Source organism: Pterocles gutturalis, unplaced genomic scaffold (assembly GCF_000699245.1).
Source record: "Pterocles gutturalis isolate BGI_N339 unplaced genomic scaffold, ASM69924v1 scaffold18970, whole genome shotgun sequence".
NCBI lineage: Eukaryota > Metazoa > Chordata > Aves > Pterocliformes > Pteroclidae > Pterocles > Pterocles gutturalis.
In genome coordinates this window covers 59,787-74,640 of record NW_010143876.1, presented here as the reverse complement: position 1 = coordinate 74,640, position 14,854 = coordinate 59,787, and the positions used below count along the sequence as shown (strand labels likewise).

The window sequence follows — 14,854 nt, the reverse complement described above, 5'->3', positions numbered from 1 at the left end:
CCTCATCTATTCCATGTCATAGAAATACCAGGAGGAAGAAACGCCCAGACCAGTAACCAGTCTGCTGTGATTCAGAAAGGGGCAGACCTGATTGCAAGAGGTTAAAAAATGACCCACAGTTGCAAAGCTCAACATTTATTAATGAGTTGTTTTCTTCAGGGAAGAGATGAATTGATGTTCACCCTTAGAAGAGACAAAGAAAACTCATCCCTGAGAGAATGCTGCGAGCATGCAGAAATATTAGCTTCAAAAACCAAGCTGCATGGGCTGCACGAGAAGAGGCTGGAGGTGACCGCCTCTTGCCTTTGCAAGAAGTGTCACTGCTCTCTGCAGCAATTGCAGTATGACAGCTGAAGTGACAAAGACGTATCCTGTAGCACTGTCACTGTCATTCTTCTGGGTAGGGGGCTCGTGGTGTACGCCAAACTGCGTGTTCTGCCTGGGTTAGCGGGTGAGTTCAGTCCTCTACCCTCAGGTCTCTCACAAACATACCTTCTGATGGAGCAGTTCATTGTTCCCAACTGCTCCATATGCAAAAACATTAATACAAAAGTCGCTCTGGACCATTCACTTCAGTTAATTGTTACGATGAGTCTCTAAGTCATGCGGGATTGTTTATAGTTTGTCATTGCATCACTCAGATTATTCAGGGAAAAGAATGATGAGTGGTTTGTATCCCAGTGAACAGCAAATACTGCTATTTTTATGCCCGTCTTAGGTTTGGGCTTTGTGTCAGTGACAAGCCTATTTGACGGCAATAAAGGAAGGGGAATGGGAGAAAACGGCCAAGGAGAGTATCTTTGTTTTCTGCCCCTATTCCAGTCTCCCTGGAATGTGAGGAGCAGCACTGAATAAAGAGGCAGCACTTGAAGCACTGAACCAGACTGATAAAGCAGGGTGCCTTTGTGATAAGCTGCTTTTCTGCTTGTTTGGAAGGTCAATGGCCCAGTTTTTCTCATACTTTTTAACTTGATAAAGATCAGATGTCCAAAAGTATCCCCGATTTGACTGGCTCTGGGCTCAGTTTGACTGGATAACTAAATTTAAGAGCCACTTGAATCAGCAGATGATCCACAGCAGTTGTGGAACTTGTTCAAGCAGACAACTCAATACTCTCCTCTATGTGCTTTAGCCAGGAAAGGAGCTCACCCAGAGATCTGTCCAGGAAGTTAGAAATGGAAATAGTGGAAGAGCATTTTTTTCTCTTTTTTATCCTCTACACTCTAGAGTAAATCCAAGAGTCATCCAAATTAGAGTAGGAAGTCTCTACTCTGCCTGTACTTCTGAGCGACCAGCTGAGGACACAAATGACTCTCCTAACTCCTGTTTCTGTTCACAGATGACGTAACACTTCATCACCCCACTGCTTCTAAACCTATCATGTTAGGTGTCAGAACTGGAAAGTAAGTGCCCACTGGTTTACCTGCAGTACTGTGCACACAAGATGTAGCTTCCTTCCGTACTGTTTCTGTGTAGTTTACCTGAAGAGCCTTAAAACACAGAGCCACACTGCTTTAGTTTCCATTCTGTTGCCAAATTTAACCGTCATTGTACAGATGTGCAGTTTACGTACACAGAATGAGATTGGAGTAGAGAGACCAGTTTTGAACATTCAAACGAAGATAAAGTTGAGTCTGAAACTGGCTCTACAGTCAACTGGCAGCCCCAAGCTGCCTCAGCTCAGATCCATCCTGCACTGAGGTTACTCAGGAATCTGAGATTGCAGGTCTGCAGTCAGCTGCCAGGAGACCAGGTGGTGTTGCAGGTGGAAATGATCTAATTTCAGTGGGAAGACTGTGGAATAAGAAACTACAGGACCAGGATCCTGACAGTACACTGTTTCAAATGAGAAAATAGTAATAGGAGAAAGGAAAAAAAAATACAACCCCTCCAAGTTAAAACCAAACATCAGGAAGCAGGGGGAAGGCTTCGCTCTATATACCTTCTCTGCTACAAAGTAAATCAGCTGCTAATGACAAGGTGATCAGTGAGGTTACTGCATAGGAGAAGACAAGGGCAGAACGCAGCTGATAAGCCTTTTCCAGCTAAGCAGGATGACAAACAGCAAAACCTCCTCCGCAAGCATGATTCAGGCTAGCGAGTAGAAATCCCAACTATCTGCTGTCAAAAACTGGGGGCAGCAGTCTCCAGCATCTGATAAGATACACACTTGCTATCTGCCAAACAGATGAGAAAAATAAAAGCAAGAAAAGAGAGAATGAGATAACTTACAGCAATGAGCTGGTAGGAGTTGTTCATCATGGCTATGAGCATGTTCAGCAGCACAACGAGGGAGATGACGTTGTAGGTCCCAAACATTGTGGCCCCAACAAATTCTGTGAACTCATGTCTGGCTTTCACGTTGGTGACGTAGAGATTCAGCAGGCCAAACACAGACCAGAAGAGTGACTGGAGGGTCTCGAAAAGTCTGCAAATAAAACCAGATTTTTACTTGGCTACCTGACTCTGAGGAATGGAAAACAATGCCTGGTTCAGGTAGGGAACACATAGACGTTGGAAGCCTGGGACACCACAGAGCAGCTAAAGGAACCCAAGGTTCCCTTCCCCACTCCACACACATGTAAAGAACAGCCACAATATATTCCTCCTAATTAAAATGGCCATGCTGTGATACTACTGTTATCTACAGGTATAACTTGTCCTGTTCAGTCAGTGGCTGCATCGTTAACATGCCTGCAGACGGAATGTTCAGGGAACCCATCCCCAAGTACCACACGACCGTAGTAGTGCACAACGAGGCAGCACGAGGTAGGACACGCGAGAGAAATCACATCCAGTTGCACCTTTTGCTCTGACATAGGCTGAGAGCTTGCCGTTACTTCATCTGTGAGCGAACCAGGCTGATGTGCTAAGGCACCGTCTGTCAGCAACTCACATGGCCGAAAATGCTGGTTGCTGGGGCTGGTCCATGCACAGCTCCCACCCACCCCGGTGCGGTGCCCTCCCCAGCATGCTGCACCAGTTGGCCAGTAATGACTCAGATGAAAGGGAGTCATCACATTAATTTGGCTTGAGAGGTTCTCATCTTTTGAAGTCTTCCTTCCATAGATGAACTAGACCTGACCTTGCTGTGCTTTACAGCTGATGAGATCATCCCAGGTCTCTACGTGCTTCGGCCAGGGACAAGTGACCTTTTGCAATCACGTCAAATACATAATCAGCAATCTAAATAATTGCTCTGTTTGGGCATCTTTGTTTTGGCTTTCCAGAATATGGCATTTATATCATGAAAAAAATGACATTTATATGCTTGTTTAAGAGTTTCCATTTTGGCCTGAGGTCAGCAGATATTTTCAAATGCTCCTACTAGAAGAATCAATACAAATAATACAGCCACGGTACTTGATGTTCCAGGAATCTGTTCCCTTGGCTTCTCTGGGCATCTGTTCCACATGTGCCCTCATGCTTTACACGGGGATTCAGTTTAGTTTGTGGACGTTTCTTATGTTTTTCAGTCGCCAAAATTATAAAGACTCTTTGAAGCAAAAATCCTTTCTCCCAAAAGTCAGGCTGTTAGATTTCTTAAATGAAGGTGATAAGGATTAACCAAGAATGCTAAGCACTCCTCTACTATAAATGGCAGAGGGCTAGCTATCTTTCAACTTATTTTAACCACTAGCAGTAAAAGTGCTGATTAGGCTGTAGGCTCAGGGGAGACAGAGGTTCCTCTTATGAAACTGAAATCAGTCTGAGAAGTGATCAGTGCATTGCTCTGAGTTCACTCCATTAACCAGGAGTATAATTTGGGCCCAGACTAAAGCCAATGTATTTACATGTGGACACGTGTCCCCCTTGAAAAAGATGGCAACTGATTTCTGCAGCTTTGCACAGGAGTGAGCCTTAGCTACTCCTTCCTCAGTGTTTCACGACAGGCCAGAACCATGATCTCTTTTCACACCAAGTGTTTCAGGTGGGGCTCACACTACTTCGGAGAAGGAGCTTTAAAAAAAATTATTTTGGAAATTGTGATTGAGAGACTACCTCCTCCTGCAGAGTATGTTTTGGATCTTAAGCAAACAGGAGAAATCTCAAAGCTTCGCCACGCTCCACGGCAGCTTAGAGAGAGCAGGTGGCCCCTCTGCCCCAGGGACCCTCCTGAGCTCCCGCAGTCCCTGGAGAAACAGCCCCAGCGATCCGCGGGACCCTCCAGTGAGAACGACACAGCAGGCGGTAAGGTGTGAGTTCCTACGCCCCTTCCTCCTCTTCCTCTCTCTTTTCTCCCTCTTCAATAAACATATTTTCAAATAGTCTGCTGAAGCAGTAGACACTCTGCTTTTTAAGGGATGGTGAGGCTAATGCATAAAAACTTAAATTATTCATGACTTCACCTCATTGCTGTCACACAGGAATATTACTTTTCCATGATCTGTGTTTGCGATGCAGAAAATTTCCTCACCAAGAAAATATTGAACTCATCCTTTGGGAGTAATAGGAAATAATGCGCCAGTAAATAGGTGTCACATTTTAAACAAGCTGTACAAACACCAGCGGCGGCCCGCTTCTCCTTCCCTTACAAAATTACATCTTATTGTGTGACTGCCTAAAAATGTGGGTAGGCGTCAAAGGGGACTGATTGAAAGCTTTTTACATTTGTTCTTTCATTAGGGATGAACTATGAGCAAACTCGAGGTAGCGCCAGCTCTGACTTGAATTCACCCCAGCCGTGCTCGCTCTCCCCAGCCCAACGTTATAATTTTCCGTTCTGCAGGTTGCTCCTTCTCAGCCACTCACCCATGCTGTGCATCCGCTCAAGGGCCAAATGTCAGCTCGTACTGGGGGTGTTAATAACAACTATTTAAACTTTTAAGAACATGTTAAATAAATTTCTTAAGCAAGTTTCAAACAAAAACTAACTGCAGAGCGTTCTGTCCCCTGCCAGGAGACCTCAGTCTTAATGGATCCCCTCCCACTGCGATTTTGTTTTAGACAAACCTCTGCCATAAAGGCTGAGCCCCCTCAATTTCCTTTCTGTGCTACGTTCTCCTTGGCAGGGGGTTGAAACTGAATGTTAGGGTGGGAGAAATTGTGGTCTGTATTTAAGCTGATCCTCGCACTTTCTGTGAAGTGGTTCTGTATCATTTCTAGTTCCCGAGATATTACACCTTCTTAGAGACTTGTGGATTTCTTTTTTTTTTGGTTCCTCTCAAAGCAGCTCTAATTGTCTTTAATCAAATCTTGCTGTTGTTTTCTCCACTAACCTGCTGACAGCGAAATCTGTAAAACAACTGGTTTGCAATGGAGACAGGTCCAAACCAGAATGCAGAACTGAATACATCTGTTCACCGGAGCTCCAGGGAAAGGCAGGCTCTAGTCCTGAGCTCTGTGGTTTTGACTCTTCCTGAGCTAGAAGTTGCCACTTAACAAGCACTGTGCTTGCCAAACATTTCTCCTCTGGCTGCTGGATCAATGTGGATGATGATCAAGAAACAGTATTTGTTATTTAATTCCTTTGCAAGGGCAGCACAACGTATTTCTGGGGCATGCAAAGCAATTAAAATAGAAAAAAGACTGAAGTATTTAATTCTGGTTTTTATTAGCACAGAGCAGTTCCATTCACTTCCTCCAGACATAGATGGGTTTAATCAGAAAATTAATCAAGCCCATGGTGTTCCTGCTCTGCAGTGGAAAACGGCAGCACTTCTGGTCTAGCAGGTCACGATGCTCTTGTAAGGCTGGATCTATCCCACGAAAATCCCCCACTTCTTTTAAGGAGGGAGCCCGTGGACAATGTTGGAGCCTCTCCTCTTCCAGCAGAGTCGTGTGGCCTCAGCCATCACCTGCTTTTGATAACAGTGCAAAGACCTCACAAATCCTTTCTTGACCTCAAGCCTTCAGCTGAGGATGGGTGGAGGATTTTTGGGCATTATGACAAGTTTTATTTAATTTAGCATAAGGTGGTGGACAACAGTTGTGTTTTGCTTGTTTGCAGGGTGTAGGCCTTTTTTCTAGACCGTGCTTTATTTATTTCTCTCCCCATTGTGTTTTAAGTACTGTGCAAGCAGCAAGAACAATTGGGCGGGGGCTGATTATTATAATTATTTCCACTATTAGTAATTAAAACAAATACATCAGAAAGACAATTCATTTTATTTTGCAGCATGTGCTATCTCTTTCAGCCCTGCCAGCTGTCATCACAGCAATTGCCATGCCAGCATCTCAGTAAAGTACCAGCATTTCCAGCAAAAAGGATTTTCCTGGGATTTTAGTCTCACCCCACTGCAAGGAAATCAGAGAAGCCTGCAGCATCGTGTATGTATAAAAATGGCCTAGGTGAGACTGCTGTTGCAGCTCTATCACGTGATTTATTAATATATGTTTTTCATAGGTTTATCCCTTGTTTTCTACATTTCGCTTAGCTTCCCCTTCTTTCCTCCAGAATCAGACAAAACAATTATTATGGCAGAAAGATACTTGCTTTCTCAAGTATATTGAAACTGTATGTAACCATAATAAAATTTGAGTTGCAGGATCATGTAGAGAGGCTCTTTGGTCCAGAACTGAAATGGTTGTCCCTCCCTTCCAGACCTGAGTCTTTCTGACAGCAGAGCTCAGCAGAATGTATGCCCCAGTTAACTCACACCTTTCCTGCACAGTCAACCAGCTCACCTGGTACTTGCAAATGAACAAATAAAGGTGTTTTCAGTGCAGTGACAGACAACATGCAAAGGCAGCCAAGACAAGAGACAGTGGAAGTCAACCTTACAAAGAAAAGGATGTCTTACGTGGAGAAGGCATTGTTCTGTTTCTCACATCGGATCCCCTTGCAGTTGTTGGGTTCCTCCGAGGCACTGGTCTCATAATAAAAATAAAGCTGGTTCAGTCCATTGGCGAAAGCCAGAAGCACCAGACAGTAGATAAAAAGGAATTTAAGGATGTCTAGCAGCATGCGTCCCAGAGAAATCTGCAAGGGTCCCAGGTGTGAATTTGCTGTAAACAGGGATATGAGACGCAAGGAACTTAAAATGTTGGATATTGCAAAGAGGGCTTCTGCAATGAGAGTCGGGTGCCACATTTCCCATTCCTCCCTTGGACGAGAACCATTATACTGAAAGAAATAACAAGGGTATAAAAGTGAATTATGTTGTAGTTACTCTGAGATAAATTGAAAAGTCACCCCTGCTAATACTAACGCTTCACGTGTATGTACTGTCACCAGGTACTGGAGACACAAGAAGTACATTTAAATCTTAAGTCTCAGCTACTGTCAGACTAACATTTGTGATTCAGGACTGAAGCTGACTTGATCGAGGCAGAGCCTTAGGTTTAACAATGCCTTCTTAGGAACTCTCGCTACTAGATTATGACCCTCTGATAAGGAGAGTTGTGAGACCAGCTTTTCTTTAGATGCTTCTGGTGTGTTGGCTGTTCTTAGCCTGAATTTAGAAAACAGGCCTTTTGAATTTTAAGTTCACTGTTTGCGGGTTCTTCAGGTCCATGGGTTCATACACAATCTCCTTCTCTTTCAACGATTAAAGGGGTTCAGACTGCCTAAAGCAGGTTCAGGTCAGAAATTTCCAATTACCTTTTTTTCTTTTTCCTCCTAAATCTGACTGCACATTCAAAACACTGCACATTCCAGGAAGAATCTGAGGGAGGGAGAAGGGAGGGAAGAAGGATAGCAATGTACTATTGAGCATAAGAAGTGGATGCTTTCCTTCCCTAGTAATTTCAAAAAAAAGTGCCAACAGCCCAGAACCAAAATGCTTTCTTCATATTAATTTTCTTATTAGTTAATTTGTCATGGCAATTTTAGGAGAGTTGCTAAAGCAGAGCTCATAATTACCGCTGAAACACTGGATACATTTGAGTGCATCAATTATAACATTAACTTGGTTCGTAATGCAGCTGTAAAAGCAGAAGCATTTTCTGAGCGAAGTGCAGCCAGATACAAACAGGTAACACAAAAGAGCTGGTTGTATAAATCTAACAACTCTGGCTTAACGAGGCTGGCACAACAGAATGGAATCAAAGAGGTTTGAACATCAAGGAATAATTGTCTTTTTAACATTTGTCTCTGCTCATTTAACATATATAAAAAGGTAAAAATGTACTTAGAATAATAGAGCTAATAGTGTAGTCCGCGTGTTTAGGACACCTGAAATAATTTTTGTACCTTTTAAAGGGAAATGGTATCAGTATCATACTGACAGTGGAGTTTGCAGGGACTTTCTATTTAAATCTGAAGGTCCAACACACAAGCTCACAGTTTTTTCAAGGACACAGCTAAAAGCAAGTTGATATTTTGAACTATCCCTCTGTATGAAGGCGCTGAGACATGATACAAAGGCATTTCAGCATGACCTCCGATTGCTTCTGACATTTCCAAACTGTTCCTTATTCCATGAACATCATGGCCTGCGTCTGTTAACTTGATTTGAAGATGAGTCTTAAAATGTTTACAAACAGGCAGACATGGTAACTTTTTGCCCATATCCAGCAGTGGGGGCGGATGGTTGTGATCAGAAAGCCTCCCTTGCCTGGAGAGCAGATTTGTGCAGTTGTGCAATTCTCTTCTGCATGCTGGCTGGACACAGCAGCCCAACGTGCTCGCTCGGGTTTGGCATAAACGGCATGTAAAGGAATGGGAAAAAGCCTTCTTCATCTCACACCTATTTTTAAAGCAACTTGTTAGGGTCATGTTTTGTCCCTTTATAAACCAATGGTATATCCTTGCTTGGAAAACAGAGGTCTCTTCAGAGCAGCCTAGCATCATAGGTAACAGAGAAATGGAAGATTTCAGAGCATCTAATGAAGCTGGATGTCTGGGTAGGCTGGAGTTGTTTGGGTTGGGCTTCAGAAGATGAAGATAAAACAGAGCAGAGGTGTATCAGAATAGTACAAATAAGTTATGCCAGGCAGTCACATTACATGATAATTCAGTGCAGCAAATGAAACTCATTAGGAAAGTATTTTTACCCTATAATTAACCTCAAGATTTCATTGATATTGGACAATATTAGGGATGGGTCTTGGAACCAGTCAAAACAAGAAAAAAAAAACTCCACGTAAAAAAAAGGATGGAAAACATTAGTGTCAGTCTGCAATTTATTTTTTTTTGATATTTGGCAGAAAGCTAAATGTCCATGTAATCCTTTGAGGTTCTAAGAAGTGTTAGAATATGGCATATTGGCTATATACCAGCCTTTTCCAGCTCGGGGCTGTTCTATAAATAACAAAACCTTTACAAGTCAAGTTACAAAAGATTTTGAAGCCATTACCAACGTTATAAATCCTCATGTTTCAGAGCATACTGCAACCTCTAAGTGACATAGGTCAGAAGGGAACTTGTGTGAGCGTGCTGTTTCAGAACTACGCCTGTATAAGATTTTATGCACCTCTCAGAATTGTCTGACATTGGTCCTCATCAGGACTGGACCTTAGATCAGCCAGCTTTAATCGAAGTGGGTCTGGTCTGTACTCAGATATATCCTTGTAAGCATTCTGTGTGCTGGCATATAGGTCTTTGTAGTTAGTCTGTAAGTTTCTGCCGTTCTTACAGAGTACGTAAACAAAGCTGTACTTCCTTTTACATGTGGTTTGGCTGTGAGTTTAAATCTCAGTGTGTGACTCTATCAATCTGTGGATGCACAGTTCTTCTAGCAATTTGTATGTGAGAAAGAGCAAGATTGTTAACATTTTAAGATTTGTTCGTGAATTGTACGATTTCCAGCATTTTTTTTTTTTGTATTGCTCACAGTTTAAAGAACAACCTTTCAAGTCTCTACTTTCCTCGCTGGTTCTGAATGTTGGGAGAAAAAAAGACGTAACTGTTCCTGCTTTGATGCTGTTACAGAGCTGCCTCTTCAGGGAGCAGCAACTATCCTAAAGCTTTTCCCTTTGAAAAACTAACTCACTGCTATGCAGCCTTCTGGATTTTAAAAAGGCCCCACAGCAGGACTGCTTGCTACAGAGGTTTTTATAAAAGCTTTGCCATTTTGGAGTCAATGAGCTTTGTGAAATTTTCTCCTCTTTTCCTCTTTGCCTGCGTACGTGCTCGGGCAGGACTAAACAAGGTTGCTTTGGGGAAGTACGTGTGCTGGTTATTTGGTCTGTAAGAAGTAGTGCCCTTCTACCAGGGCAAAACCGACACAGTAGCACAGAAAAACTAGAAAGTGCATTAAGTGACCAAGGAGCAGGCTCCGGTTATTTGATTTACACCTGGGTAGTTACCTTAACTGTAGTGAAGTTACTGCTGATTCATACCAAGAAAAGAATCAGGCCAAGCGTGCAGCTCCAACTGAGAGCCACTGCATGAGGAAGTTTGCAGGAGGCATTTGTGTCTTGTCTTTGTCTTTGAAGAGAAAGACATAAGGGAAGTGCTTCAGGCCATCCGCTGGCTTCAAAACACGCGCATACGCCAACTTGGAGCAGCAGAAGTTTCTAAATGCGGAGGAGGATTTTTGACTATGAGCTCTGATGTGCATTCTTGCCATAAATGGAACATGACGGTGAAGAATCTACAACAAGGTGTTAAAGCTCCAACACACTCCTTTGCCATTTCCTTACCTATAGTTTAAAACTATATATTGAGGAGGATAATTTGACTCCCTTATATCAGACAGAAGCCTCCTACCAGCAGGCTTGCTGTTCTTAGTAGACTTTTCACAAACTCCTGGTAAGTAGCCTACAGGGGCTCGTGGACTACAGATTATAAATCTTGGCTGTAGATGTTTTCAGATAACCCTATTCTTGTCTTTCCTTTACGGTTTTATTTAAAAATCATGTTTTAACTATGTCTAGCATTGTTGAAAGAGGTCCAGTGTCAGTATGGAAAACAAAATTGATCTTTGGCAATGGAGTAGCTACAAAACGGACAGCAAGTGGGGATACTTCTACCCAATCCCCAAACAATCTACTTTGATCTTAACCAAAGAGTCAGGATGAGAAAGAAGATGATTCTCCAAACAAATGAATAAGCTTTCCAGGTGAATTTTCAAAACTGGACTGCTTGAAAAGCAACTGTTCTCTTTGATCTGTAATTCTGACAGTTTCTACCCTGTGTACTACAGTTCTCACAAGCAAGTTACAAATTCTCTCTCCCAAGTTACTGTACCTTGACGTAGGCAACAATTTTAAGGGAGATAGTTGCAAGATAGAGGGAGTTCATTGCAAAATCCATCAGATTCCACCAGTCATGTACATACTCATTGAATCCACCATCCCACATTTCCTTGATTTCTCCCCAGATAAAACCTGTAGAAAAAAAAAAAAAGAAGAGTTTATTGTCATGCCGAGGTATTATTTGCCATTAAAGCACTGTGTACATCTGATGTAATAAGAGACAATTATAAATTAACAGCTTGGAAAAAATGGCTCATCCTTCCTGCCTTCTACAAAGTGTGATACTGCTGATTATGAGACATTTTACAACTCTGTGGGGAATGTAGTCTAGAGAGATATGGAAAAGGCCTGGGTTTCCTATCCAGGGCTCCAGATATACACACTTCTTGAAACATATATTAATTATACCTAGTATGAGCAGATTGGCACCGATGAGGGGATTTAATATAGATTTGGTAGAGATTGTCTGCTCTCATAAAAGCTGTAAGTAATTCATTGCTCAGTTGGACAGCACTGATTTTTCCTGACTTTCTCTGCAGAACATGCAACGCTAGTACCAGCTTCTGCATGCCAGGACATTTCCTCCCTGACCTGGAAATATCACACCAAAGAAGGAAGAAGTTAATTCATTCTCTATGCTCAGTCACCGTATTTATGCATCTTGCTGCACAAAAAGCCCAGAGGGACTGTTTGTGAAAAAAGGTAGGACTCAGCATGAAAAAGGGCACCGCAGCCTGGCATTGCTTCTCTCAGCAATGACTCACCTAACGTCAAACGCGGCTATGGGTTTTGCGAGGTGAATATTTATTCCTGAGGATACGGCCAGAGCCCATCATCTCAACTCTGAAATGCCTTCTGGTAATAATTTTTGGCACCTGCTAACCTTCACTATCCCTCCTTGCAGCTGGAGGGGTGAGCAGCAGCTTCTGAAGTTCATTACTTGACTGCTCAACGTCCCTGGTGTACAATCCTAATTTTAAGTAACTTATATGTCTTTTATTGTAGAATTGTTTAAGTACTTTTAAAAGCCTAAATCCCATTAAAAAGCAAATGGCAGCGAGGCTCCTTCATCACATACATGCTTCTGAGCATGTCTTTAGAGCCCCCAGATGTTTTGAATTACCCAGTTTACAACATTATCATTGAATGAAGACTTGGAAACGTGTGAAAACAAAACCAAACCAACAAAATACACCTCCAGGTGCATTACCAATGTAGTGCTACCCATACCCAACCACAGCATACTGCAGTGGTCACTGAAATGCTACTTAGAACTCAAGTTTTAGGACCTGAAAGTTCAATCTGAAGAACAGATAGTGTTGAAATGAACTGCCGCAAATATCCAGATATCAATCTTAGCTCTTCAGCTGCCAGCCAGCAGGTCAATGGTCAGGTAAGCATAATGTCAAGGCCAAGAAGGTAATTTTATTACAGCTGCCTCCAAATCTTTGCATGCATGCAAAAACATAAAATAAAATAAATCAATGGAGAGGAGGCTGTTGAAGAACTCGTAGACTGTATTTACAGTGAGTTATCATTGCTGGTTACTATAGTTACAGCAATGCTGTGTGCGCCTGTTCTCTCTCTCTCTCCTTTTATAGTGGAAGATATTTCTTAAATAATAACCTTTAATCTGGTGAAACTGTTCTAATTTCTCCATTTAATAAACAGTCCCACAATATTCCCATTTATCCGAAACAAAGGAACTCAAAAAGAAGAGCAGACAGCTGTATGAGGTGATTTTGAAAGGGATTTTTTAATGGATTATCCTTCTTTCAGCTGGAAATCAATTTTGCTGAAATGCCTACCATTCCTCTCAATTTTCACCATGAAGTTAAGGATAAAGTGAAGAGATCACCTAAGCTCAGAAAATACATTTAACCTTCTCAGCTTAGTCGGAAGTTTCTACCACCACATGCATTCCAATGCCATAAATCCATTTATTAAGAGGATGAGGCTTGAGTTACCATTTGTAAGTTGTGGTAGAGCCATGCAAGGAGCAAAGTGCCCTGGGTCATGATGGAAAGTGATCTGTGAACCAAGTCTTACTTTCTCTCCTCATTTTTCTATGAGCAATTTTAGGTTTGGCACGGGGAACATGAAGGTTCATTCAGCGCAGAACCAGCCTGATCCAGAGCCACCACAGAAATGAGGAGCTGGAGCCCAGGAGAGGAGCCAGCAGGCCCAGGAGAGCAGAGGTGGACCCGTGAGAAGCACTGAGGAACCATAAGGAGAGCTCCAGAGGTTGAGGTTTGTGAGAAGTGTCTTGTATTGGGTTTGTGTGGTGGGGTTTTGGTAGTGGGGAAATGGCTAGAGGGTTGGCTCCTGTGAGAAGCTGCTAGAAGCTTCCCCAGCTCCAAGTTGGAGCCGCCCCTGGCCAAGGACAAGCCAATTCGCAATGGTGGATCCACCTCTGTGATAACATAATTAAGGGGGGCGCAGTGCCCTTCTCTGCTCTTTTCCCGTTGGCTCTATCCACTTTCTCCTATTCCATCTCACTACTTCACTCATCCGTCCTGCCCTCAGGAACATCCACACTTCCTTTTCTTCACAGTTGTGGTTGCCCAAGTCAGACTGGAATAAGAGCCTGACATTTAACATTCTGACAATAAATACTTCCTCCTCCTCCCGCTGCTTATATTAGAGCTCTTGATATTGATCAGGTCAGTGTTTATCAGCACAGAGATATAAGGCAGAGTGAGATTTATCTTCATTTTTCTGCCTTCCTGTAGGCTATTCAAGAGTCTGGGAGCCCAGGAATAATCAGAGCTGGTACCTGCACGCTGGCTCCAGGAGCATATCAGTGAGAAGGTGAAGGAGGCAGGCTCTCGGCACTGCCTCCTGCCATGTACCAGCCAGCAGAACTCAGCCAGCACGAGAAGTGATGCTGCTTGTTACTAGCATGACCCAGAAGCTAATTCCTAACCCGCTCCTCACACAGAGCATGGGGGGAAGCCGGGAGAGAGCTGTCTGTGCTGCAGTTTACTCAGGGTCATGTCTAAAGGCATGTCAGATGGCAGTATGAGCAGCAGAGAAGCCCTAGGCCAACAGGATCTGTTGTTCCAGAAGGAGCCCAGCTGTTTTATGCAGTTACGGAAGCTGGCTGCCAAATCTCTTTACACGCTGATGATGCTGAGATCAGGAATGAGTCTCCGCACAGTTGCCATGGGTGCGAGTCAGGCGACTGTGGCTCAGGCGTTTTTGTGTTTCTGACTTACCTAGAACCCAGGGCAGGATCATCCACTCCACGATGGTGGGAGGTGGTCCCTGCATGTGAAGGTCAGTCCTGACGATGTGCTGCGAAGCCAGCAGGAGCATGAAGAGGAAGGTTAGGTAAGAGCCGGTGTGGCAGATAAACTTTATAAATGGCTTTTTAATGAACAGTCCCAGCCTGCTCTTCGGTGCAATCAGATATGCCACGGATAGCAAAGGAAATAGCAGTCCGATGGTGACACAGGTCAAGAGTTTTACTACCCAGTGTTTCCGCCTCCATCCTGGAAAACCATCGTACCAAAGTGTTGCTAGTAGCTGCTGGCAGTTAGGCTGAGCAACAAACTGAGGAGGAGAAAAAAAAAAAAAGATTATTACTGACTGGTGCTTCATGTGCACTCCCCCTCATGTATGTGTTAGAGCCCACACAGTCCCCCATATTAAGTTTGGGGCTGGCTGTGGGGTGGAAAAGCATATTTTGGAGACAGAGGGAAGAAAGCAGGGAGATTTCGCTCTTATTTTTCTACATAGGATTTAAGATTTCTTCCATGAGGTCTTTTCT

The 14,854-nt window shown here is 43.2% G+C and overlaps 1 protein-coding gene across 1 annotated transcript in view; it reads right to left on the bottom strand.

Moving 5' to 3' along the window:
* Positions 1 to 14,854, bottom strand: part of LOC104457442 (short transient receptor potential channel 5) — a 61,639-nt gene that overhangs the window by 16,731 nt on the left and 30,054 nt on the right. Inside the window, exons 3-6 of the mRNA XM_010084916.1 lie at positions 14,301 to 14,637; positions 11,075 to 11,214; positions 6,744 to 7,066; positions 2,233 to 2,428 (exon numbers count right to left, since the gene is read on the bottom strand). Of these exons, the coding sequence (XP_010083218.1) occupies positions 2,233 to 2,428; positions 6,744 to 7,066; positions 11,075 to 11,214; positions 14,301 to 14,637 (996 nt within the window). The remainder of the gene's footprint in view (positions 1 to 2,232; positions 2,429 to 6,743; positions 7,067 to 11,074; positions 11,215 to 14,300; positions 14,638 to 14,854) is intronic.